Raw genomic sequence first — 27,323 nt, forward strand, 5'->3', positions numbered from 1 at the left:
AATGACCACACAACTGAACTGAACAGGCCGGCTGAAGTGGGGCGAAGGGGGAATTGCCCAGGTGCCTGGGCGATTTAAAAGGGCCCGGAGGCCCCTGGCCACTGCCAACAGTGCAGCAGAGCTAAGACAGGCTTCCTGCCCGTCCTTGCTCTGCACCACTCCCGGAAGCTGCCAGCATGACTCTGTGGCCCCAGAGGGGGGTGTCTCTGCATGCTGTCCCCGCCCTGAGTGCTGACTCCACAGCTCTCATTGGCTGGGACCTGTGGTCAATGGGAGCTGTGCGGCTGGTGCCTGTGGGCAGCAGCGCATGAAGAACCCCTGCCCCACCCCCCCCACCTACAAGCTGCTGCCAGAGGGGTGTGCCGGTCACTTTCAGGAGCCGCCTGAGGTAAGCGCTGACTCCCTGACCCTCTTCTGCACCCCAACCTCCTGCCCTAGCCTAGAACCTGCACCCCCCCCCCAAGCCTGCACCCGGCACCTCTTCCTGCACCCCAACTCCCTCCCAGAACCTGTACCCATCACCCCTCCCACACCCAAATCCCCTCCCAGAGCCCACAGTCCCTTCTGCACCAAACTCCTCCCAGAGCTTGCACCCCGCACTCCAACCCACTGCCGCAGCTTGGTGAAAGTGAGTGAGGGTGGGGGAGAGCAAGCGATGGAGGGAGGGAGAATGGAGTGAGCAGGGGGCTGGACAGGGGCATGGTCTCAGGGAAGGGGCAGGGTAGGGGCGGGGCAAGGGTCTTTGGGTTTGTGCGATTAGACAGTTGGCAACCCTGCCAGGCGGGCATGTGGAAGTCCTGGATGTACTGGAAGAGTGCATGCAGCAGGCAGCTCGCTGGGCACCTGCCAGTGCAGGTGCAGCACTGCTCAAATGTCAGGTGGACCATCCGTGCGGGCACGGCTTGTGTGTGCATGGGGGCCCATTGACTATTCTGCCCCGCAATTGCTGTGAGCGGGCCTGGAACTGACACAGTAGTGTCTTCCTCAGTCTGCTGACAGACCGCTTCAATGATTCAGTTATAGAGCAAGCAACAGCAGAGTGAAATTACAAGACTCTAGTCAGTTTTACAATCAATTACAATTGTGGGCAGCATTAAGACTGTAAATAATTATTTCTTTCTTCTGCTGCTCCTTGAGAAAGCTATGAGTTACAACAGAGGAGGAATTAGAGTTGGTCATTGGAGAGGAGGTCCCAAAAAATGGACATTGGCAAAAAGAGACAGTAGGGGAGACCTACTTTTTTTGCAGTAGACGCCATGGGGCTCGGAAAGGCAAAGAAAGATATCCCCCCTCTTTCACCCTTCTAAGAGCTGGAACTTCAAATTTAGAATGAGCGCCTTAAGGGGGGTCTCCACTTGTCTTTTATATTTATCTCTACGTAACAGGTGTCCAGTAAACTTTTCAAATTCTAGATATAACTCTCACTGGAAAACACACACAAAGTTAAGCACTTGTGCAAGTGATTGCAGGTTTGGAGTCTTTTACTGTACCTTTAACTCAGCATTAATCTATTTAGTTTTTTGCATCAAGCTATTAGAATGGGGAAAATGTTAATGCCACTAACACTGCTGTACTAGTTTTCTGGACGAACAGACACTTCAGTTTCCAAGTGTGTAAAGCACTACATTTCCTATTAAAAAAATCATCCACGGGGAATCCTATTGATAGGCAATATCTTGTTCTAAAGTAACTTATCACTGAAAAGTCAATGTTCAGGATTGTTGGATCTATATGATTCCTGCAGTGTGAACAGGAATTTGAAAAAAACCTTAGTAAACCTTAGTGACTCTGACTGACTATACAAAAGCAGAACTGTTAAATAAATAAAATTGTTTTTACATGGCTGCTTTCCTGATAACTGCACTTGGACTACACTAATTTTTCACAACTGTTGCACAAGCTAAAAACAGAATGCTTAACTTTCAGTGCAGTTCATTTTTCTCAGAAGAGTGCAAGTGTGGAATGAAAGACAGGTTGGCTTAAGATTGCTGTCAGGAATACAAGCCAAAATTTGAGAAAAGTCAATGATTTCAGGAATTATACTGAATTTAGATCCTTGTTATTTGCTCAGACTGTGTACAATTTGTTTCTGGTACACCAGTTTAATACTATGGACAAAAACAGTACTTGATTTCAATAGGTCTACTCAACATGAATAAAGTTAAGCATGTACTTTGCATGGTATTGGCCTGAAATTAGTTATACAGAAAGTTGGGAAGTTATTTTTATTATTGTTGCAAGGGCTAGCCCTGGGTAGGGGAATATAGTTTATTTTCTAAAGTAAAATATCTACAAGGTTTTCATTCTTTTCAATACTTAAGGCATAAGATTTACCAGACAGGGCTACACACATACTAAATCATTTTTAAGGCCTGACACCCTGGGCTCCGTTCTTTGAAAGTTTTCACCAGTGATGAGGCCAGTGCACATATCAGAGTTCCCATACATCAAATTACAAACATTCAGGGGGAAATAAAGTAAAAGTAGTATTGTATGACAGAGGTCTGGTGCAATCTGGGTTCGAATCTGGTATGATGGTAGTTTTAAAAAAGGCAGTTATAAATCCCCGTGGACTCTGTCTCTCTTTCCAAGCCAAGGTAAAGGCATAAACCCGGAAATGATCCCTTCTTCCACCTCACCAAGCTAGGAGCAGCAGCTTGGTGTTTGTACACCTCATCCCAGCTTTACTCGTACAAATCCACCTCCTTAGGGAGACGTGTGAAAAGGCAACCTACAATCAATATGGAAAACTCTCCGGGCTATAAATCAGCCACGTGGAGCTGTCGCTGCTGCTGCGGTGACTTCCTGCTTCAGATCATTTGAGCTGTTGGGCGCAGCTCAGCAGGGAAAAGACGAGACAAGCAGCAGAGGAATCGGGGCAGTTTTAAGGAGGGGGAGAAAAAGTTTGTGCCTGCAGCACAGTGACGGACTGAGCAGGGGGCGGCGGCAGTAGCAGCCGGCGGCGGCGGCGGGAAGGCAGCAGATCAGCAGGCTGGGATCGGGGTAGAGCTAAAGAGAGGAGCAGGAGCGGAGAGCAGGCGGCTAGAGCGAGCAGGAGCGGGGGGCGCAACGCCAGGCGCGGGCAGGGAGCCGAGCCCGGCTCCGGGCTGGGGACGGGGTAGCTCAGGAGGGGGCCGAGGCGGGCGGCGGGAGCGGTAAGCGGTAGCAGGGCGTCGGGCCGGCGCGGGACGATGCGGCTGAAGCTGGGCTTTCTGCTGCGCGCCGTGCTGCTGGCGGGCAGCTTCCTGGGGCTGCTGCTGCTCTGGTCCTCGCTGTCCCCCCGCGCCGAGGAGCCGAGCCCGCAGGGCAGGATGTGGGTGAGTGAGCGAGCGAGCGCTCGGGCGGGGCGGTGTCTCCCCCCAGTGCGGGGGGATGGGGAAGGGGTGTCTCCCGGCCCGCCCAGCCCCCTCCAGGAGAGGCGGCTGCTCCTGGCAGGGCCTCCCTCCTTCGCTGGGCGGCGGCTGGCGCCCAGGCTGCGGCCTGTGGCGTTTGAAGGCCCGACCGGGGAGCTGCGGCCGGCCTGGCTAGCCGGGCTCCTCACAGCGCCCGGGCACCATGCCCAGCCGTCCCCGCTGCCGAGCACGGGTGGGGCGGGCTTCGCTGTGGCGGGCACGCGGGGATCGAGCCCCGCTGGGCGACCGCCGCCCTCGGGCCTGCCCTGACCCTGTGGCTCTGGGCAGGGGGAGTCCCGCCCACCCCCGAGGCCGTCGATACCCGTGAGGGGACCAGGCTGCGGCCCGTGCAGTGCCCCGGTGCAGCGGCAGCCTAGCCCCAAGAAGGGCTGGCTTTGGTGGGTGCAGCGCTCTTCTCCCCCCCCCCCCCCCCCCGTTACTCGGGGTGATGGTGGCGGCATGCAGCGCCCACTGAAATGTCTGAGCAGACCTAGGGAGGATCAGGGACATTCAATTGAGAAGGGAGACAGACCGGAGCTGAGGCTCTGGAGGTGTATCCGGCACTCACCGAGTTCATTAGAGCGACGCTGGAAGGGCTATGTTATCCCGCGCCCGCAGGTGGTAGGAAATAACCTACCTTCTTCTGCGAACTAAATGGCAGGAGCAAGAGCTGCACAGGTGTACAGGGCTAGCTGTAGTTAATCAATTTCAGTCAGAGGCAGTCTTTTATATACAAAAACAATGCCCTTACCTTGTTCGTTTTGGATAAGAGCACTGGCTCAGGCATATGCTTTTATTGCAGTAAACAATAGCTTGAACAGTGATTTCCTAATTGTGGAACACTTGATATACATCTCAGCCTCAGGGTAATTCTGGTAGAGGCCTTGCACCTCTGTATTCATGCCTGGGAAAATGTACAGAACATTAATCCTGGCACTTTTAGTAAAAGCTACAAATTGCACCATTTTTGCCTCGGCCTTCCCAGTTGATCTAATTCCTAGCTGACTGGTTGGATTAAAGGCACATTTTGTCACATTAAGATAATTAATGTCTCAATGTAAACTTTGTAAAGTGTCCAGATACCTCATAATGCTTACTTTTTACCATGTATTAAAAAACACTACACGTTTTCTTCTCTTCCCCCTTTCACAAACTTTCTTCATTCTCCTGTGATGTGGTAGTTCTCATCTCAAGGGGCCCCCACTGTGCTCCACCTACTACAGACAGAGGAGCATTTGTGGTAGAGACAAGAGAAGCAGATCCAGCAGAAAGAGTAACATGAAAAGCTCTTGCTGCTGGCATGATAGTAGTAGTTGGTGTGGGGGTGGCAGAACAGACCTTATTCAGGGTTACAAGTCCCCACAGTGAAACAGTAGCATGGTCTCTGATATCTAGAACAACTGACTGCTGTTGTAATAGCATTTTGTTCTTAAAATATTTTTTACCAGTAGCTTGTAAAAATGCTATACTTCAAGAGGTCTGAGAAACAAATGTGCATGCTCCCCAACTGCATGTGTTACTATAGAATTACTGCAGTTGAGAATAAACCAGCCCTCCTTTGACTGGATTTGCAGTAGGTATTTCTGTTTAGATCATATCTTGTAAGTGCTGTTCATCATGCTGAGGTTCAAAAGCTAAGTTCAAAGTAATCTCGGAGATCTTACTTTAACCCACAAAAGCAAGCAAGGAAATTTCATAGTTAAAACTAAAAATCTGAGATGACATTCTGGCTTTCACTCATTGTGTGTTTGGCTTTTATAGCTGAACGCTTTGCATAATAACCAAGAGAAAGTTAGTTTGTATAATTCTTAACTTGTGAACATTAGTAGGCTCTTTCAAGAGATGTTGCTATCGTTTGGAACCCATACAGTTTGTTGGATCGTGTCAGATATAGTTGAGATGATGGATTATAATGGCTCCTTTGGAGTTCTCATGGTTGATTAGAAAATGAGTTTTCTAATTTCTGATCTGTCCTTCTAAAAACATGTTTTGTGCCCGTACAATAAACCCATGTTTAAAATCTTTAGAATTTTTAGTTGCATATGAATTTTCTTGTCTGTGACATTTCAGTTTAAATTCACTAAAATCATTTATTTTTATTTTTAGTGCTTATGAAGGGTGTTAGTCTTGACAGCTTTGGAAACTAAAGTCTCCTAAAAGAATAGGCAAATCATGGGTAGTAGTTATTGAGAGATAATTCAGGGTCTATCCTCACAGCAAAGAAAAACCCATGGCTGGGCTGTGCCCACTCACGTGGGCTTGCATGCCTTGGGCTGCAGAACTGTTTCATTGACACCTGAGCTCTGGGACCGTTGTGCCTCAGAGGTTCCTAGAGCCTGGGCTGCAGCCTGAGCCCAGAAGTCTACACAGCAATGAAACAGCCCCACTGGCTGAGCTCTGTGAGTTTGAGTCGGCTGCCGCAGGCCAGCTGCAGGTATCGTTGCAGCTTCAGGTGGTTCCTACTGGTCACTATTGAGGTGCACTTCCTGATGTGAAGAATCTTTCCCCGCCTCTGTGTGCGTGTATTGATTAAAACGAGGACTGTAGTGCAAAGAAACTTCCACCTTTCACAAACACTGAATTCACTCAGATAAAAATTGCTTCTGAGCTGAAACCTTGTGGCCAAGTTGAATGATTACTGACAAGGTGGATGAGGTAATATTTTTATTGGACCAACTTTTGTTGGTGAGGCCTGGTCTACACTATGAGTTTATGTTGGATTTAGCAGCGTTAAATCCGAATTAACCTTGCACCCGTCCACACAACGAAGCCATTTTTTCAAGATAAAGGGCTCTTAAAACCAATTTCTGTACTCCTCCCCAACGAGGGGATTAGTGCTGAAATCGACATCGCTGTTTCGAATTAGGGTTAGTGTGGACGCAATTCAAAGGTATTGACCTCCGGGAGTCATCCCACAGTGTACCATTGTGACCTCTCTGGACTGCACTCTGAACTCGGATGCACTGGCCAGGTGTACAGGAAAAGCCCTGGGAGCTTTTTAATCTCATTTCCTGGTTGGGCAAGCGAGCTAATCAGCACAGGTGACCATGCAGTCCCAGAATCGAAAAAGAGCTCCAGCGTGCACCGAACGAGAGGTACTGGATCTGACCACTGTATGGTGAAAAGGAATCTGTGCTATCAGAACTACGTTCCAAAAGACAAAATGCCAAAACATTTCAAAAAATCTCAGAGGCCATGAGGGACGCAACACAGTGCCCCATGAAACTTAAGGAGCTCAGAAAAGCGTACCAGAAAACCAAAGAATCAAACAGACGCTCTGGGACAGAGACCCAGACATGCCGCTTCTATGCTGAGTTGCATGCAATTCTAAGGGGGGCCGCCACCACGACCCCACCCCTGTCCATAGTCTCCGATGATGGGGTACTCTCCGCCATGGCTGAGGATTTTGCGGACGGGGAAGATGAGGAGGAGAACGAGCTCGGGGAGAACACACAGTACACTGTTCTCCCTGACAGCCAGGATCTTTTTATCACCCTGACTGAAATACCCTCCCAACCCAATGAAGCCGGAGAGTGTACCTCTGGTGAGTGTACCTTTTAAAATATAATACATGTTATAAAAACAAGCGTTTTTTAATGATTAAGTAGCCTTGAGGACTTGGGATGCATTCGTGGCCAGTACTGCTACTGGAAAAGTCTGTTTACGTGTCTGGGGATGGAGTGGAAATCCTCCAGGGATATCTCCATGAAGCTGTCCTGGAGGTACTCTAAAAGCCTTTGCAGAAGGTTTCTGGGAAGAGCAGCCTTATTCCGTCCTCCATGGTAGAATACTTTACCACACCATGCTAGTAGCAAGTAATCTGATATCATTGCATGACAAAGCCTGGCAGCATATGGTCCTGGTGTTTGCTGGCATTCAAGCAACATCCATTCTTTATCTCTCTGTGTTATCCTCAGGAGAGGGATATCGTTCATGGTAACCTGGTTGAAATAGGGGAATTTAATTAAGGGGTCATTCAGAGGTGGCCGTTCCTACTGGGCTGTTTGCCTGTGGCTGAAAAGAAATCCTCCACGCAGTTAGCCACGTGCGGAGACGGGGGGCAGCATTGGCGCTGAGGGGTTCGCGTTTGGCTAGCAGGTATCTTCTCTGATACCAGCCAGGCGGTGGGGGGAGGGGAAAAGCGATCATCCCAGAGAACTGGGTTGGGGGAGGGGGTTAGTTTGGTTTCTGCTGCTGCACGTTAACAGGAAAACTGCAGCACTAAATGGTCAACTCAACGGGCTTTGCTTGGTATGGGAAAAGAGGGGGCTGCTGTTATGAAGGTTGCAGAAGCCGAAAGACTATGGCTTACCATGGCCGCCTGCAAGCCGAATTCTATTGCCCGGCCCTGCATGTGTGATCTCTAACACCAAAGCCGCAGGCACTCAATATAAGATGCAAAATGCGACCTTGTACCAAAATCACATGTGCTATGTAATGTGAATAGTGTTGTTCACTGTGAAAGAGTATAGCCATTGTTCTGTAAAATGTATCTTTTTAAATACTTCACTCCCTTTTTTTCCTCCAGCAGCTGCAAATGTTTCAAGCCTCCCTTCTCCATCCCAAAGGCTATCTCAGATAAGGTGGCGAAAAAAACACACGCGATGACATGTTCTCTGAGCTCAGGCAGTCCTCCGGCACTGACAGAGCTGTGTGGAGGGACACAATAGCAGAGTACAGGACAGTGGCCGATGAACGTGAGGAGAAGTGGCGGCAGGAAGATCAGAGGAGGCATGAGGCAACGCTGGGCTACTGCGGGATCAAACGGACATGCTCCGGCGTCTAGTGGAGGTTCATGAACGGCAGCAGGATCACAGACTGCCGCTGCAGTCCCTGCTTAACTGCCCTCTGTCCTCCCCAAGTTCCATAGCCTCCTCACCCAGACGCCCAAGAACGCGGGGTGGGAGGCTCCAGGCACCCAACCACTCCACCCCAGTGGACAGCCCAAGCAACAGAAGGCTAGCATTCAACAAATTTTGAAGTGGCCTTTTCCTTCCCTCCTACCCTCCTCCCACACCCCACCCTGCTACCTTGTCAGTTATCTCCCTATTTTTATAATCAATTAATAAAGAATACATGTTTTTTTTAAATGATAGTGACTTTATTTCCTTTGCAAGCAAGCTGTGATTGAAGGGGGGCGGGAGGGGGGGCTTACAGGGAATTTAGAGGCAACCATGGGGGTGGGTTTTCATCAAGGAGAAACAAACAGAAGTGTCACACAATACCCTGGCCAGTTATGAAACTGGTTTTCAAAGCTTCTCTGATGCGCAGCGCTTCCTGCTGTGCTCTTCTAACTGCCCTGGTGTCTGGCTGTGTGTATTCAGCGGCCAGGCAATTTGCATCAACCTCCCACCCCGCCATAAACGTCTCCCCTTACTCTCATAGAGATTGTGGAGCACACAGCAAGCAGTAATAACAGTGGGAATATTGGTTTTCCTGAGGTCTGAGCGAGTCAGTAAATTGTGCCAGTGACCCTTTAAACGTCCAAATGCACATTCTACACTTCTGCACTTGCTCAGCTTATAGTTGAACAGCTCCTGACTACTGTCCAGGGTGCCTGTGTACGGCTTCATGAGCCAGGGCATTAACGGGTAAGCTGGGTCCCCAAGGATAACTATAGGCATTTCAACATCCCCAACAGTTATTTTCTGGTCTGGGAAGTAAATCCCTTCCTGCAGCCGTTTAAACAGACCAGAGTTCCTGAAGACGCGAGCGTCATGAACCTTTCCCGGCCATCCCATGTTGATAGTGAAACGTCCCTTGTGATCCACCAGTGCTTGCAGCACCATTGAAAAGTACCCCTTGTGGTTTATGTACTGACTGCCCTGGTGGTCCAGTCCCAAGATAGGGATATGGGTTCCATCTATGGCCCAACCACAGTTAGGGAATCCCATTGCAGCAAAGCCATCTAGTATGACCTGCACATTTCTCTGAGTCACTACCTTTGATAGCAGCAGCTCAATGATTATGTTGGCTACTTGCATCTCAGCAACCCCCACAGTAGATTTGCCCACTCCAAATTGATTCCCGACTGACCGGTAGCTGTCTGGTGTTGCAAGCTTCCACAGGGCTATTGCCACTCGCTTCTCAGCTGTGAGGGCTGTTCTCATCTTGGTATTCTTGCGCTTTATGGCAGGGGAAAACAAGTCACAAAGTTCCATGAAGTGCCCTTATGCATGCGAAAGTTTTGCAGCCACTGGGAATCATCCCAGACCCGCAACACTATGTGGTCCCATCACTCTGTGCTTGTTTCCCGGGCCCAGAATAGGCGTTCCACGGCATGAGCCTGCCCCATTAACACCATGATCTCCAAATTGCGGGGGAATGCGGTTTTAGAGAAAAGTGTGTTCATGTCCATCGCCTCCTTGCCTGGTTTTTCAGGTGCTGGTTCTGCATACACTGCACGATAATGCGTGAGGTGTTTACAATGGTCATAACTGCTGCGGTGAGCTGAATGGGCTCCATGCTTGCTGTGCAATGGCGTCTGCTCCTGCTTGGGCAATCCAGGGAAAAGGGCGCAAAACGATTGTTTGCCGTTGCTCTGACAGAGGGAGGGGGCGACTGACAATATGGCTTACAGGGAATTAAAATCAACAAAGGGGTGGCTTTGCGAGAAACAGAATGCCCCCCTTAAGGACAGAACTCAAAAATGGGTTTAGCAGGCGTTTGATTTCACAGAGGGAGGGAGGAGAAAATGAATACAAAACAAATCTGGTCTATTTCTTGTTTTGATCCACTTCATCTATCTTTATACATCTTACTGGCAGCAGACTGTGCAGTACGACCGGCAGCCATCATCATCTCCTGGGTCCTCGGCAGAAGACGGTGCAGTATGACTGCTGGCCATCGTCTTCTCCTGGCTGCTGATTAAAAGACAGTGCACTGCTGGAAGGACTCAATCGCCATGAGATAAAACTTAAAAAGGAAATGACCTGGCTGAGTCACTCTCATGTTTGCCTAGGCACCCCGAGCTCATCCAGGTCGGTTAAAAGAGCACCCTGGACTACGTTGATGACAGCTACCAGTCATACTGTGCTGTCTGCTGCCAAAAGGCAATAAGCTGCTGCTGTGTAGCAATGCAGTAGTGCATCTGCCAGCATCCAGGAGACATATGGTGACGGTGAGCTGAGCAGGCTCCATGCTTGCCGTGGTATGGCGTCTGCACGGGTAACCCAGGAAAAAAGGCGCAAAACGATTGTCTGCTGTTGCTTTCACGGAGGGAGGGAAAGGGGGCCTGACTATATGTACCCAGAACCACCCGCGACAATGTTTTAGCCCCATCGGGGATTGGGATTTCTACCCAGAATTCAAATGGGCGGCAGAGACTGCGGGAACTGTGGGATAGCTACCCACAGTGCAACGCTCCAGAAGTCGACGGTTGCCTCGGTAGTGTGGACACACTCTGCCGACTACATGCACTTAGAGCATTTGTGTGGGGACACACACAATCGACTGTATAAAAACACTTTCTACAAAACCGATTTCTATAAATTCGATCTAATTTCGTAGTGTAGACAAGGCCTGAGAGAGACAAGCTTTTGAGCTAGAACACCACTCACTCTTCTGGTCTAGGAAATGTACTCAGAGTGTCACAGTTAAATACAAGGAGGAACAGATTGTTTAGCATAACTAGTTAACCCATATTTCAAGGGACCATTCAAAGTGAAGTGGCCTGTTAACACCTCTACAGTCGTGAGGGAGACAGGGGTTGGTTCGTGGGTTATAGATTGTTGTAATAAGCCATAAATGAATGATTACTGCCAATTATAAAGCTCTGAAAACAAGAGTTTATAAACTTGGAAATGCTGACAGACCCTTAACTTAGCAAGCAGCTTTCTGCTAGCTCTTAACTGTGCATGCTCCTTCCTTGTATCCCTGGGTGCATGCACAATTGCTGCTTGGCTCAAGTGGTTAGAGATCTCAGGTCACATATAAAAAGAGTGATTTGGAAACCACTTCCAGCTGAGGCATGTTTTTTAAACTAGCAAGAGCAGGTCTGAAAAGTATGAATCTGGGGAAAAGGTATTCTGTCCATGGTTACCTATAGATGATATATGCAGGTTGAACTACTCAGACTTTTAATTTCAGTGATAAGCATTTAATCATACATTTAGGAAAACTGCACTTTATTTCTAATGAAGAGTTAGATTTTTTTTCTCTGTGTTAAATACACTATCCAAGAGAAAAATCTAATCCAAGTGACTAGGTCTTAATTTATTAGTCAAGTGAATTGGTTATTTTGTTTACAGTCACTTACTTTATGTATCTTGTAGTTTGTGTGCTTGATGCTTTATGTATAAAAACAAGGTCCAGGCCCTGCAGCTAAAATATAGCCAACACAAGTGTTAGTGTATGTATGCCCATGGTGCAGTGAGTTAAGAATGATTTGGAGGAGAATAAAGAGGATGGTTAGCGAATGGTGACTCAGTTGGTGACATAGAATAAAGCATTGAATTTGGAGTTGGTTAAGGAGACCAATGGAGCAATTGTATAGTGCCCACTGACAAGTCTTTTCTGTTTTCTTTTCTTTTTTTAAAGCAGATAAAATAGCATGCATAAGACAAAAAGCATGCATAAGACTAGGAACGTTACTACATTTGAAACTACATTTGAAAGTATGGTGATAACTGCTATGTTGGACATGATAACACTCCATGACACTATCCTGTATTTACTCAAGAGATTTGTACCTCTGGGGATGTACTTTAGCATTTTCAAACAACAACAAATGTTAGAAGCACTGGTAACGTTACAAATCTTTCAGAATGCAGTTTATCATAAATACATTGTCAATGGTCTGTGGAACAGCTGATAGATTTTTAACATGAGAAATGTTAAGTCATATATTGTGTATCTAAAACTTAGGAGGTAACTTTTGCATTGATTGCCTATAACTTTCAGTTGTTTAACAATCAAAGTTATTGCATTCAGGTTGGAAGGAACATGAAGGTATAAATGTCTCGTTGTTTAGCAGTCGTGAAAAGGTCAAGATAATCATAGGGTGAATCCAAAGGAATTGGAGGGGCTGGGAAGAAAATATGCCACTGTATAAAACCATGGTTGAGACTCCACTGGGGCTAGGAGTACTGTGTCCAGTTTTGGGAACCTTATCTCTGAAGGATGTACAAATTTTGGAGAAGGTTCAGATAAATCAAGGTACGGTATATAGTTTCTGCAAAACCTGAGCAGTTTGCAGAAGAATTCTAATCTAACAGTGACAAGGTGAAAAAATGAATTCTTCTCTGCTTGGCAGTGATCCCATATGAAATAAGCTAATTTTACAAGTAGAAAGAATTCTTGTATGTATTTTCCTCAAAACTACCAGCCTGCAAGAAGTCTGAGATCTCAGTGTTGGGTTCTTTTCCTTGTGTGTCATTATCTTTTTTGGTTCCTGCAGTAGAGATTCTGTTGGCCAGATTATGTCCTTAATTGAAGCTGTGCAACTCCACATCCTTCAGTCAGGCTGTTCAAGTTTAACTGGTTGGAAGTTAGTAAATAATTCTGATTTGTGCATTATATGTACCTAAGAAGATATCATAGTGACCTTTTAAGGGAATTATATGAACTGAGCAACAACAGAAACACATGGACACTAAAATGGAGGGGCAGGGAGAAAAACTTGGGCTAAGTATACGGAGGGCTGTCATCATTGTAAAAACATTTGAAATTTTCTTCTAGAAATGATGGAGGAATTTACATTACAAAGATTCTAGGAGAAGAAGTAATTGCTTGTCTCACCAGTGGTATTTGGGGTATAAATGTAATTCAAATCTTAATTATGGCAAATTTTTTGTTCTTATATTATTTATACTGGAATTTACAAATGTGTACCCAACGCACAAGCCTCTGGGGTATATCTATATAATAGCATATGTATTGAAACATGACTAACTGTTTTAGGGGGGAGGCAAGACTTTCTCCTAGGGTATATCAGCAGAGATGGTTTTACAAAGTAAAAGTAAAAGCTAACTATACAAAATCCAGCAAATGAACAGTTTGGGGTGGGGGAGAGGAAGGAGGAAAAAAGTCCACAAGTGATTGAACGGTATACACCTCAAAGACGGGAGGAATCATTAGGAATTAGAGTGTAGTAATGTGAGAAGCGATGGAATGTAGTTAAAAAATAAAATTTTAGGTTAAATATCAGGAAGGGGAGATTATTCCAGTGTCATAATCTCCCAAGGAAAGTGGTGGATACCTTTATTTCTAAACGCCTTTTAAAAACCAGTCTTGGTAAAGTACTAGAAAATGTGTTGTGCTGAACAATCTTGTATAGGTAGTATAGTTGACTAGAAAAACCTACTCTATAGGTCTCTGAGTCTAATTTTTCTGTGGCTACTGGTATTTGGGTTTGGAACACGCATCAAGGATAATTTGTTTGGATGAAGAGGGTGATGTTACCTACTAAAACACTATTTTACAATTAATTAATAATAATAAACTCTTTTACATCCTCTCTGTTTTAATAAACATTCGTCAAGCAGCAGTCTAACCAGTTCAGAAGCTAGTATGCTTTTGACTAGCAGTTCTCAAACTGCACTTCAGCAGAGTTGTTTCCAGATTAAACACAGGCTTCTGTTAGAATGTTTGTTGCAGCAACATATTTTGTCTACTATGAGGCAGCTTTATCCAATAGAAAAATACCTCATCTATTCATGTCGTGCAAAGCACATATCTAACAAGTGTATTTCACACATTCTATTTCTAATGATTGCTGTTGGTGGGTATTAATACACTAGTCTTATCTAAATTCTGTTTCTAAATAGTGTAGCAAGGAATTTTATAATTGTTACTACTTTTCTGAAGTGGTTTTGTCTGCATTATGTCCAGTTATACTGATAAGATAATTGTTTCTGTCGCTAGGTATTACGCTACAAATTCTGCTTCTTATATAGAAACTACATTATTGTTTGAACAAAAGAAAAAATCAGAGACCAGTTTGCTGAAAGTCTTTTTCAAGCCATACAATCTAAAAATAAGCTAGAATTTAATTTTTTACTGCTAAGGCTAAATAATGCACTTGTCCACTAAGCATTATAAACACATAGACACAGCAGGGAATAAAATTCTAATAAACCACATAAGCTTTCAAGAAACAAGTATTTGGAATTGTATGACGTTCCGAGGTGCAATCCAGACCAGCGAGGGGCTGTGTTACCACTTCCCTGCAACCTCAGGAGCCTCACATTGCTTTGCTGTGGTAGCTCCAATCTGGGCCGCTCATAAACAGCCATGCAGCATGCAGGTAATACCCTGAGTGTTTGTGGAAACTGTAGCTTGTCAGCCACAAGTCAGTCACACTCTGGCTTCCACCAGCCTGGGTTGTCACTTGCAGGGTGACCCTAACACACTCCATCTCAGATTTCCCCCCAAAATATATGTTTTGCACTGTCCAGCCCTCTCCTGGACAGGCCAGATATATTAGGTCCATTGGACCTCAAAGGAGATCAGTGTACAACAATTTATTACCATAAATGAAGTTACCCACACCGTTCAGTTTAAAGACAATACTAGATTGGTTTTAATAAAAGAATAAAATGAGTTTATTTAACTACAAAGAGAGATTTTAAGTGAGTACAAGTACAAGGCATTAAAGTCAGAAATGGTTACAAGAGAAATAAAGATAACACTTTCTAGTGCTAAAACTTGATTGAAGGTAAAATTCTTACCTCATGCTCCATGCAATAGGGCTGACCCTGTTTCAGGTCGGGATTTCTCCCAAAGTCCAAACATTTTTTCTTTTGTCTTTTTAGGTGAAAATGAAAGATATGAATAGGGAGAGAGAATGTGGAATGTTTTTGCCCCTCACTTTATAGTCCCGTACTTCTTTTGAAATGCGTTTTCCTGAGGGTTACCCCTAGATAAAGTTTGTTCCCACTGTGAGGTTGGATCATGGAGTCTTGTGAGGAAAGAGGTTCCATGCTGTTGTTTGCTAAGATGCAGATCAGTTTGTTCCTGCCCGCCTCTCCTTCCTCCCCCCACTGTCGCCCTTGCCAAAGAATGGCCACTTGATAGGTGGTTGCCCATTAACTTTGATACCAGTAGAAGTGCGTGTCAGCTTGTCCTTTGTCTTTGAGAAATGTGGTTTGCCTACTCCCCAGATATGTCTGGTAAACACACTTCAGTCATGATTTCAGCTTATATTTATAACTCTACATATAATATTACTACATACATTTGATCGTGATATTTTTGATCAGTGAGTTCTTTGTTTTCAAATACTACCTCACAAGGCATATTTTGTACAAAGAGTATTACAGTAGTGTGTACGGTGTGAATACAGGGTTGCATTCCATCATCGACCCCTTCTGCTTTGTAAGTCTTGCACCCTTCACTCCCTGCACCAGCAGCCAGGAGTGAAATGGTGAATAATAGTGAAAATGTTATAATGCCATTATATAAATCAATGGTACTCTCTTACCGGGAATACTGTGTTCATTTCTTGCTCTCTCTAAAAAATTATTAGTGGAATAGAAAGGTTTCAAAGACAGATGAGAATGATTAGAGGCATGGAAAGCTTCTATATGAAGAGAGGGTGGGAGGAAAAATTGGGACTGTTTACTTAAGAGACGAGGCGAATTAGAGGGGACATAAAAAAGTATACAAAATAACAGTATAAAAAAGATAGAGATCAGGCGTTTCTGGTTCCTTCCCATAGTGGAAGACGAAGGGGACATTCAGTGAGAATGAAAGGGAGCAAATTCAGAACTGAAAAAAGGAAACAAATTTTCACATAATTTGCCCATGAAATTCACTTCCAAAAGATATAATTGAGGCAAAGAGTTTAGCAGAATTAGAGAAGAAAATGGACATCTATTAACATTTGTATTATGGTCGCACCAAGAGGCCTCATTCAGGATCAAGGCCTTGTTGTGCTAAGTGCTGGACAGAGACAGTCTTTGTTCTCAAAAGTTTACAAGCTTACAGTCTAAAACAAACGTAATCAGAAATGACTAGCCAAACAAAATATATTCTCTCAATTCACAGGGCATATGTTTTTTTTAAAAAAAAAAAACAAAAAGCTTCCCTTTGTATGGATAAGAAGAATATCCAGTACCATGAGATCAGAATTAAAAAGCGAAAAGTTTGGGTAAGGATGCAAGCACTCATTCTCCAGGCATGACCCACCCTTACACTAGTGAGGGATTAGAAAGAAACTTTCCCTATGGGGAAGTCCAAGCTGGACCTGTACCCAAGACAAGCACAGCTGGCCTGTGTCCCAAGTGTGTTGTCATTTTCAGAAGTGACCCTGGCACTTCCCCGCCCGTCAAATCTGTGCCAGTACCGCTGCCTTGTCTTTGGGGCCTGGGCTTGGTTGGGGGTCCGCACAACAGGGGGTCCGTGCCCCACTTCTGCCAGCCACTGCTATCTCACCGCATGGCGTGTGCTGTGGAGTTAGAGACACTGCAGCTTGTCATCACGCTCGCTCTGCACCACACATGAGCGCAGTGAGGTGGCGGCAGCCAGCAGAAGGGAGGCAGGCAGGTGGTGCTGCGCTGACCCCATGGGCAGGAGGAGGTGATTAGAGATGGCTCCGCTTGAGCTTGTGAGGGTCATGTTGTTGTCAGGTCCCGTTGGGTTGCAAGGCTCTACTGTGGTGGCATTTTTGCACCTTTTTTCTGAAGCAGCTGGTACTGGCTACTGTTGGAGACAGGATCCTGGGCTAGATGGGCCACCGGTTTGAGTCAGTATGGCAATGTGTATGTTTGGAAAGGGGAGGAAGTTCTGTGTTTACTAGACGCCTACTTGCCAGACATAGTAATTTACTCCTGGGGGAATTCTGCACCATTGCAGAATTCCCTGTTTCCCCCACAGAATTTCGGGCTGCTGGACTCTGCAGAGCCCAGCTCACAGTGAACGGAATGCTCAGCCTGGCAGGGCTGGAGGCCGCACGTTCTTTGATCCTCATTCTCACAAGGACAGAGAGGGCCTGGGAAACCCAGCTCAGGGCAGGGCCACACCACACCATGTCCCCAGATGGGACAGTAAGAAATTGTGAGGAGTAAAGGCTCTGGGGGTGCTGGTGTCTGGGCTGGGGGCTGCCCCGCAGCTGGGATCTGTGGGGTAGGGGGTGCTGGTGTCTGGGCTCTGTGGAGAGGGGGGTTCTGGTGTCTGCTCCGTAGTTGGGCTCTGTGGAGAGGGGGATGCCCCACGGCTGGACTCGGGTCTGTGGAGAGGGGACTGCTGGTATTTAGGGGGTGCCACGTGGCTGGGCTCTGTGGAAAAGGGGGTGTTGGTGTCTGGGCTGGGGGGTGCCCTGCAGCTGGGCTCTGTTGGGAGGGGGGTGCTGGTGTCTGGGCTGGGGGGTGCCTTAGTTGAGATTCTTTGGGCCCTCTTCTTGCAGTATAAATCAGAGCAGGATTTTTCTTTTTTCTCTTCAGGGGTCTGGCCAAAACCGTGTAACTGTCTAGTTGTGAAAAAGCTAGTATATTCAGTAAGGTATCTGTGTCGAAGGGGAAATTTTAAAAGGAAGAAAAGTGGCAAGCTTAACATATAGTAGTAGACCGGGGGAGGAGCTCAGTTGTAGTGAGCTTCTGTTGTTATCCAAAATGAAAAGGTTCCAATTCTGAAAATATGTGCCTTTTTATGTGGGAAGAATATATATGCTTATGCCTTTGGTTTTTCACTGGGATGGAGGTTTGGGTTTGGGGGGATATTAGGGAAAATCACAACACTGGTTTTGTGCAACTCTTTGGGAAAATTATGAGTTACTATTACAGTACTCTTTTTGGATAAAGACAAACTGTTTCTGTTGATTATTTTGTAATAAACATTTATTGCTTGTTATAGAAAATGTTAAAGTGACACTGTGAACTTGAAATTGAACCAGTTTAAAAACAATTTAAAAATAGTTTGTAATGGTGTACCTGCCATGAGTCCCTCTGCCAGTCTGTGGTTTTACAATTCCATTTTTCTATGTAAGGCCAACCTTCTCACAGATTTTGTGTCCCAGTCTTTAGGTGTCCAACCATAGACACCTTGTGCCTGATTTTTCAGAGGCATTGAGGACCTACCATTCCCAGTGAGGGATTAAAGAACAAAATCTATGTTCACTTATTTTGTACAGTTGAAAGTGTTTTGTTTACGGTCATTTTCACTGTTTCAGTGTACTCACATGGAGCCTGATCCACTGCCCATTGAATGGGATGGGTAGTATGTAAGCGGGGGAATAGTCCCGCTCTTGTGGGGAACTTTCCTGGCTTCTGCACTACCCCAGTGAAGTAGGCTAGCAAAAGGATCCGAGTCCTCACTCCCACTTCCTTTACCCAGTGGCCTCCCTGCCCTTGAGGACTCCCTTCCACTCTCCTGTCTGGCAGAGTCCTCGTAACGCCAACAAGGCTGGACCCAGGATTCCTGGGGGGCTCGACCCCCAACCCTGCTGTGATCACCTAGGACAGGGGCTAGGGTGTCCCCACTCCAGGGTACTCTCTCTGCACTGGGCACTTCTCTGACCCACTGACCACTACATACAATTTAAAGCAAATGCAAGTTATTTAATCAACAATTAATTTAAAAAAGAATAAGGAAAAATGGGAAAGGTTAAAGGAAACACATCAACCCACTCTGTGGCAGGGAACATCACAAACAGTGTCTCTGGAATGTCAGGGCAGTTCACAGTCTGTTCCTTGTAAGTCCCAGGCCGCCTTCTCAGGCCCTGGCTGTGCTGTAGGGATGCTGTGGGTTGGACACTTGTTCTGGTGGTGGCCACACACTCTCAGGCTCTAAGCTGTAGGACCCTCCGTCCCAGTGTCGCCCCTGCCCTGTCGGGGTTACGATCCAAGCCTGGCCTGCAGAGCCTCTTGGCTGTGGCATCTCCCTGTGCTGGGCCCGCTGCCCAGGGTCCCCCTCACCGCACCCAGCTCTGGACTGCTCCAGCCCCAGCTCCACCACTCTGTCTTTGCTGCTCTGCCTCCAGCTCCCTGGGCTGCTTCTTTGGCCCCTCTGGCTCTGGTTGCTGCAGTTCTGCTCCCAGGACAGGTCTGCTATGCAGGCTGCTTCTGTGACTCTGCTCCCAGCACTGTCCTGCTTCGTGGGCTGCTTTTCTGGTCCCTCTGGCTCTGGTTGCTGCAGCTCTCCTCCCAGGGTAAGTCTGCTCTCTCTGGGCTGTGCCTCTAGCTTTGGGGCTGCAGCTCTGCTCCCAGGACAGGGTCTGCTCTCTCTCTCCAGGCTGCTTTTCTGGTCCCTCTGGATCTGGCATAGCTCCGCTCCCCAACTTAGCTTGGGTCCCTGCTTTCTCCTTAGCTCGGCCCCACTCTGTCTGACCCAGGCAAATCCAGCTCACATGGAGGACAGGACCTCCCTGGCCTCCTGACTCCCTGATTAGCCTGCCCGCCCTGTCATTCAGGCTGACCTGAAGCATTGGCCTCTCCCCATTGTTCCTGGGGGCTGTCAGTCTCAGGGGGCTGTCAGTCTCAGGGTCCTGATTCCCCATCGACGCTTCCGCCTTTTTAGTACTGGGAGCTAGCCAACCAAAACACACCCACTGAATGTTAGTAAGGGGGCAACAGTCTCCTTACAAGTAGGTCAGATCCTTGGAACCTGAATGGACAGTGAGCTCCATGCAGGCATTCAGATTTATTGATGTTAGTGGGGCTGTAAGGTGCAGGGTTTGGCCTGCATGGAGCTTGTTTTATAATCAAGGCCTTAGTAGTCACTTTTCATCTATTGTATGAGAGACTCTCCGCAAAGGAAAGAGGAACATTTACAGCCAGATTTTCAGAAGTATTCACTAATTTTGTGTATCTTAAGCAAAGACTGACTGACTATACGGAAGAAACAGTGAGCTTACTATACCCAAAGTGCAGCCAAACATGGAAAGTTAATGTCACAATTTTTTCCTCAAATCTTAGTTACAGTAATTTCTAGTGTTGCTCCTGACAATAGTCGGTTAAATATTTAGTAGGTTAAATATTTTCAGATAAAAGTATGTATTTTTTTTAAATGTATGCTCCCCTCTAAATATCCTTTGAAAAAGCTTTTAAAAAATCTTCATGCCTATTCAAACTCTTGCCAGGGTGACTAAAGAGGAACTTAAAAAAATCTATTAAATATTTGGGAAATAAAATGACACTACTATTCCACACTCTATCATGTTACAGAATAAATGACTACACAATGGTTTTTTGAGTAATGGCACGGAAATGACAGAAATCTTATTCTGTTTTGGTAAAGGGCTTAATTTAATCTAAAAGGACGTTGCCAAGGATGTAAAGTCTAAGCTGTGACCAAGGATGTTCTGATGTTTGCAAGATCCCTGTAATTCATTTGTTGTTTCCCAATATAAAAGTTTCAGTGCTTTTTCACTTTTAAAAGTTAATGCTAACAGTCCCACATTAATATTAAACCCATTATAATGTGAAACAGGTAAATTAGTTACAAGTGGGGCTGCTTTTTAAATCCATAGAGAGATGCTGCAGAACTATAATTACGGTCCTTATAAATGTATGTGCACTAAGACTGGCAGTTGGAGTACTATATTGGTACCTAGGTTTTAGCATTATGTTATGTACAGAGCAACTGATACTATCTGAAAAATGGAACAAATGAAACATGCACATTCAGGAACTGAGCATTTGAAAATTTGAAGGTCTTAATTAGCCTGATATTGTTTCTCAAGGGTCCCTGTTGCTGCAGAAAGAGTGTTGGACCATCCAAGGAACCCGTACCAGTAGCAAGTAGCTCCCTTTATTTAGTTTTAAAGTGATGCAGTAGAACTTTAATGTCTGTATTAACTAATGAAATAACTGCACAAGCAAAACTGTATGGTGCTATTGCAGTATTTACCAAAGAAACAATGTATAGGGCTGCAGAATTCATTTCAAGTACAGTCACTGCACCATGCTTGTTGGGCTGTCATTTTTAGAAAGCTTTTAAAATGTTTCACATCACTGTTCTGTGTAGTAGTTGCTTTTCAGTGGGACATTTTAAAATATCAGTTAATCAAAAACTTAATTATTTTTAAAAATGTGGAAGTCTGGGCCAGCGAGCATTGTGGTATTTGGCACTCATCATAGATGGTGCATCAGGTGCGTTTAAGATTAATTTTGAATTCTTTCCAGATTCTGAGGGCCATTTAAAATAGGTTATTAACGTTATTTTGAATAAAATTGAATTCACACGGATGCAACTTTGTGCAGAGGTCCTAGAGTTCTGACTTCTGGTGTTACCACACTTTCTCACAGAGGATCAAATATGTCAATTTTGTGATGTCTGCTGTAGATTGGCCTTCCGGGAGGGATGTTGTTCCAGAATCCATGCATTGCCAGATGGCCAAGCAGCATGTAACCTCCTCGTTATGGGACTGACCCACTGCAGAACTCTGTAAAAACTGTATCAACACACCAGTTGCTTGAAATGAGTTAGTATTTACTAATGAAAAATGGCAGCATCTCTGTCCTATTTTGTCAGACTACAAATCTTCATTATAGAAGCCTGCCGAGAGGAGCCCGTTTATCCTTCACTACTGCTACATTAATAGCTCCAGACTACAGTGTGTACAAAAGGAGACTTTTGCTTCCATAGAACAGTAAGACACCCAATCTGAAGGGAAGCTTCTGGTCTAATAAGTTATTTTTAATCACTAGATTTCGTTAACAATTATAGAATGCAAGCATCTGCCATGTGTGATTAGTTAAAAAAAAACAAAACTAAACATACTGCTTAAAAGGTCTCTGCCTCCTCTCTGTTGGTTTTCCATAATCAAAATGTGAATTAAAGATGACTAATGTAAAAGCTTACTTTTATTTAGAATATATCTAACACTAAAATATTGGGGCATGGGGAGCATTTATGTTGAGAAGCTGTTTTGGATAGTGACTTCCCCCCTCATTGTATTATGTCTGGCCACATAGCCATTTTAAATTAATGTCATCATAAAACAAGCTGTTACCAGCATGGTTATCAAATAAAACCAAAGAGCTTCTTCAGGTCCTTGCAACCTATTTGGTCTATTGGTTTGTTTCTCTTCTACCTCCCTCTTCCCCCAATCCTCTGACTAATGTAGATTTAGTAGAGGATTTTAAACTCATGACAAAGATTTGAATAAACTCTAAGCAGAGGTTAAGCCAGAGCTTATTCATTCAAAATCTTGAAGGTCAGGGTTTATCAGTTTGTTGTAGCTTTCCTTAGCTAAGCAATAGGAATAACGTTCCCACATCCTGTGACAGATGTTTTTATAACAGTACAGCCATGGCGGGTGGGGGTAGCATAAAGTTGTGCTCTCCCTTTTCAGGTAAACTCCCAACATTCTCATATGTGGAATGGATAATTGTTTTTTACGTGCTGGCTCTTTCCTACTTGGGATTCAGCAAATGCAGAACGGTCTCTTGAACATTGATTGCATATATTAGACCTGATTTTGCTGAGTCCTAAGTGAAATTATTGTTCCAGAAAAGAGTTCTTATTTTTCCTGGGCTTGTATGAGTCTCCCTCGAAACAGGTTGATGCCTCCAACTGCTGAGCAAGGGAAGGATGCTGGGATTTCTGCCAGATTGTTATCTCTGGTCCCTTTTCAGTCCCGTCAGCTGGAAGGAATCATACCGTTTTGAAGATTCTTCCCTTCCATGTGTGCACACACCCTCTGGCTGCTGGAATGCAGGAAGAACTGTCTTTGTTCCCTTCCAATACAGAGCCTTTTGGTTGCTGCATGGATGGTCAGGATTGTCTCCATTTAATTTACACCTCTCAGCCTCTTTTTGAGTTATCCATCCTAGTCAATAGCTCCTGTGGTATTGCGCCTGGCTTTCCAAGCTGCAGCAGAGTGAAACTAGCCTGACAGCTTGGTGGTTTCACTGCTGCCCACGGGTATATAAATAGCGGCAGTTATCACTGCTGCTTGGAAAAGCCATAAGCAATAGCAAAAGTACTGGAGTTGCCTGAAGATTTTGGAAGAAACAATGCACCAGTTTACACTCTGCTTACATTTGGAAGATTTTCTTTATATTCCAAAGGGCTCACAACCTTTAAAAGAAAGTAAAGTGTAAGCTGATAGCAATTTCCTTTTAAAAAGAATCCATATTTAATATGTGTGTTTTAAGCCCTTTGTAACTCTTGTTCAATGATAATTGCTATTATTTAGCAAGAACTTGTCTGATTTATTCAATATAAAATGAATTTTTGCATTATGAAATTGATCTCTGCAAGTGAAAAAGAGCTTGAAATTTCATTCTAATTTTAAATTAGAAGAAAGCTCATGGTATGGCACAAATTGGGATTGTCCTTTGTCCCTGTAGAAATTTTTCTCTGACTTTCAACACACAGGATGATGATAGCTGCCTGATAGTTGTGGGAGGAGTACACAATTGGATTTTTCAAGACAATATAATTATTCCAGATGTATGAAAGATAGGTGTTGAAAGAAATGGACTTTTTATTACTGAGAAGAAAAGAAGGCACATTCTTTTATTCTTTCATGTGCTTAGAAACCATGCAAATCTTTCACCATATATAACATGAGAGACACTACAAGAAGGATGTGAAAAAATTGGAAAGAGTCCAGTGGAGGGCAACAAAAATGATTAGGGGACTGAAACACATGACTTATGAGGAGAGGCTGAGGGAACTGGGATTCTTTAGTCTGCGGAAGAGAAGAATGAGGGGGGATTTGATAGCTGCTTTCAACTACCTGAAAGAGGGTTTCAAAGAGGATGGATCTAGACTGTTCTCAGTGGTAGCAGATGACAGAATGAAGAGTAATGGTCTCAAGTTGCAGTGGGGGAGGTTTAGGTTGGATATTAGGAAAAACTTTTTCACTAGGAGGATGGTGAAATACCGGAATGCGTTACCTAGGGAGGTGGTGGAATCTCCTTCCTTAGAAGTTTTTAAGGTCAGGCTTGACAAAGCCCTGGCTGGGATGATTTAGTTGTGGATTGGTCCTGCTTTGAGCAGGGGGTTGGACTAGATGACCTCCTGAGGTCCCTTCCAACCCTAATATTCTATGATTCTATGAATATTGGATTTTTTAAAAAAATCTTGTTGCCTTGAAACACAGTATGAAGGGTTGTGGTTTTTTTTTTTTAAGACAGGAAGTAATTCTTCTTATGAGAAGTTAAAGAATATATTGTAGAACAATATGGAGGCAACATTCTTTTAAGGAACTGAACATTTTGGCTTTTCATATTTAAAAATCTGTGTTCTAGGAGAAACTCTCTGCTTGTCTTCCCCTGTTTTACTAGGTATTCCAGATGACCCTTATCAGTGAAGTGATATTTCAGCTCAGACTGTAACACAAGGCATAACAGAAAATGGAGAAATAAAACTGAATCCTGCCTTTTGTGGGTTTGTGATGCTTAACAATATTTGAGTGTGAGATAAACAAGTAGGTCGCTATTTACTGAACTAAAAACATCAGAAATCTTATTTTACTTTAATATGTAAATGAGTATGGAAAAACTACCGGGAATAATAATAAACCTGTAAAAGCTGCTGGGAAGAAGATGTAATGAATAATACATTTTTAAAATTTTTTTTTATTAATCCTGTTGATGAAAGGATAACAAGAAAGATGGTGATTGAGTTACGATTTTCTTCAGGGAGAAAGGAGATGCTGTTTTCAGCCTTTTTCGCTCTTGAAATATGTCCTGCTACACTTATATTTAAATTGTAGTTTAAAATCTTCAGCTAAGACCTCAAAATTAAATTCTTCAAGGTGTGTGTGTGTTTGTGTGTGTGTGACATGCCACATATGTGGTGGTGATAGCCTTGTGATGAATTGCATTTATCATGCACCTTTGACTGCTTCTCTGTCCCTTAATCCATCTCCCCCAGGACTATTCTAACATTCCAAACCTCTGAGCAGGTTCAAACAGCTGTTGCTTTTTAATCATTCTGCTGCAAAATATTTCCTGTTTCTCCTAAATGTGGAATATCCCCTCTAAAAAGTATATTGGTGTCTGACTCAGGAAAGGCCAAGAAGGGCCACTGTTCCCTGCTACCTGCTTCGCTCGTGTCCTTCGTAAGGCTTGATTTTGTAATCCTGACTCAGGCAAATTCCCATTGGTTTTTTTGTTTGTTTGTTTTTTGGCCTAAGTCTGAGCTTTGTGATCAGGCAACGCATTGGGAAATTATTGATTTTGTCTGGGTATCTAATGCTTCATTTAGTTTAAAAGTAAAGTTTGTATGTTTTTTGTTTTTAATATCATGCTGTGGTCAAGTGTAAGATAGGCTTTTAAAGATGTTTGCATCGTCTCTTGACAGGGCTGCCTGATTAAGCTAGTTTACACAGCCCCAAGTGTGGTCCTGTCTTTTTGTATGTTAGAAAACAGTTTTTACCTGCAAAATAATAAACAAACAAATGTTGATAGATCTGAAATGAAAAGCTTCAGTTAAAAACTTCCTGTATACTGACTTCATTGGCGTGTATGTGTGCTTGGTCAGCCCTGTACAAAAACATGTGAAGAGACCGTCTCTGCCCTGAAAAGCATGGACTACAAAATGGCAAGTGACATATGAAGGATGGGTAGAGAGGGACACAATCTAATACAAGTGTATACAATTTTTACATACATTTACAATTTTTTACTCTGAAAATTACTTTATGCCCACTATCCTCCTCTGTCCCTGAAACACTTAATTGTCTGATTTTAAAAATATATGTTTAATAGGCATCATGGCAGAAGTGGGCCTTGAAGAAATGGACTTGATGACTGTATCCATTCAGGGAGGGACTTGAATACTTATTCTGGAGTCTCGGTTTTAACCAAACCTCAAAGCTTAATTATTCAAGTGAAGAGCTTTGAACTTCAAAGATTTGAGTTCTTAACCAAACATTTTTACAAGCAGTAAACTTTATTAATAAGATTACATGTATTAATACAAGTAATTATTCCCATGCTAGTTGTAGAATTTGTATGTCATGCAGTTAGACCTGCTGTTGAAAGTACTGACTCTTATTCATTCCTTGAAGCAAAATCCATGCATCTTTGCTTTTGTCTGTTGCATTCAAACTAACTTAAACAGCAGCAGTGTCAGCGACTTAAGGTTCTGTACTACTGATTAAATGCAAGAATTTCCAGCAGGCATTAGCAAAGTGACTTTTATATTAACTCCTGTCGAAGGCTATAAGAACCTTAAGGACTTTTAAGACATAAGAAGCTCACCAAAGGCTGAGAGGCTTTTTACCTGCCAAATGTCTGATGTCTGGTACTTTATTTACTGATGTCTTCTTGTACAATCATTCAATCTTTGAAGCTGAATAAATAAACCATTCCAAAATATTGTGGACATCTTTATTTTCATGTTTACCAGTGTTTGCTGACATGTGCATCCATGTTCTTGTATTCCACGATTTATGAGCAGTCTGGCTTCATAGTGAAGGGGATATCCTCTTTATCCCGTTGCAGATGTTGCTAGAAAAGATTCTAAAAGCTTAAAACTTCAGTTTTATTTTTAAGACTATAAAGGAGCCCATCATCATGTGGGTGGGGGGACAGGGAATAGAGGAGAGAATGTGAGGGGGTTATTTACACACCTTGTATGTTAATATTGTCTTTTAGAGACTTCATCAATAGAATTGGCTGTAGAGCACCAAACAGTAATGTGCTTGGTGACTCTCACTGTAGAGCAGGGGTTGGCAAACTACGGCCCATGGGTCACATCCAACCCGCCAGCCGACTTAATCCGGCCCTCGAGCTCCTGCTGGGCAGCAGGGTCTGGGGCTTGCCCTACTCCTGCACTCTAGCTGGGAACCGGGGTCTGGGGCCACTCCACATGGCTCCCGGAAGCAGCAACATGTCCCTCCTCCAGCTCCTATGCATTGGGGCAGCCAGGGGGTTCTGCGTGCTGCCCCCGCCCGCCCCAAGCGCTGCCACCTCAGCTCCCATTGTCTGAGAATTGCAGGGCCAATGGAAGTCGCAGGGCGGCGCCCGTGGATGAGGCAGCATCCTGAGCTGCCTGACTGTGCCTTTGCTTAGAAGCCGGAGAGGGGACATGCCA

At 44.5% G+C, this 27,323-nt stretch overlaps 1 protein-coding gene across 3 annotated transcripts in view; it reads left to right on the forward strand.

The window, feature by feature from the left end:
• Positions 1 to 2,707: 2,707 nt before the first annotated feature.
• GALNT7 (polypeptide N-acetylgalactosaminyltransferase 7) overlaps positions 2,708 to 27,323 on the forward strand; it is a 111,809-nt gene continuing 87,193 nt past the window's right edge. The window contains exons 1-2 of one of the 3 annotated variants that reach the window (XM_073341646.1): positions 3,233 to 3,317; positions 24,566 to 24,708. Coding sequence is in view for 2 of the 3 variants with exons in the window: in XM_073341645.2 (XP_073197746.1) it covers positions 3,192 to 3,317 (126 nt within the window). In the remaining variant the exon portion in view is untranslated. Of the gene's footprint in view, positions 3,318 to 24,565; positions 24,709 to 27,323 lie in introns of all 3 variants that reach the window. The other 2 variants (XM_073341645.2, XM_073341644.2) reach the window with 2 other exon arrangements.

Source organism: Lepidochelys kempii, chromosome 4, assembly GCF_965140285.1.
Source record: "Lepidochelys kempii isolate rLepKem1 chromosome 4, rLepKem1.hap1, whole genome shotgun sequence".
NCBI lineage: Eukaryota > Metazoa > Chordata > Testudines > Cheloniidae > Lepidochelys > Lepidochelys kempii.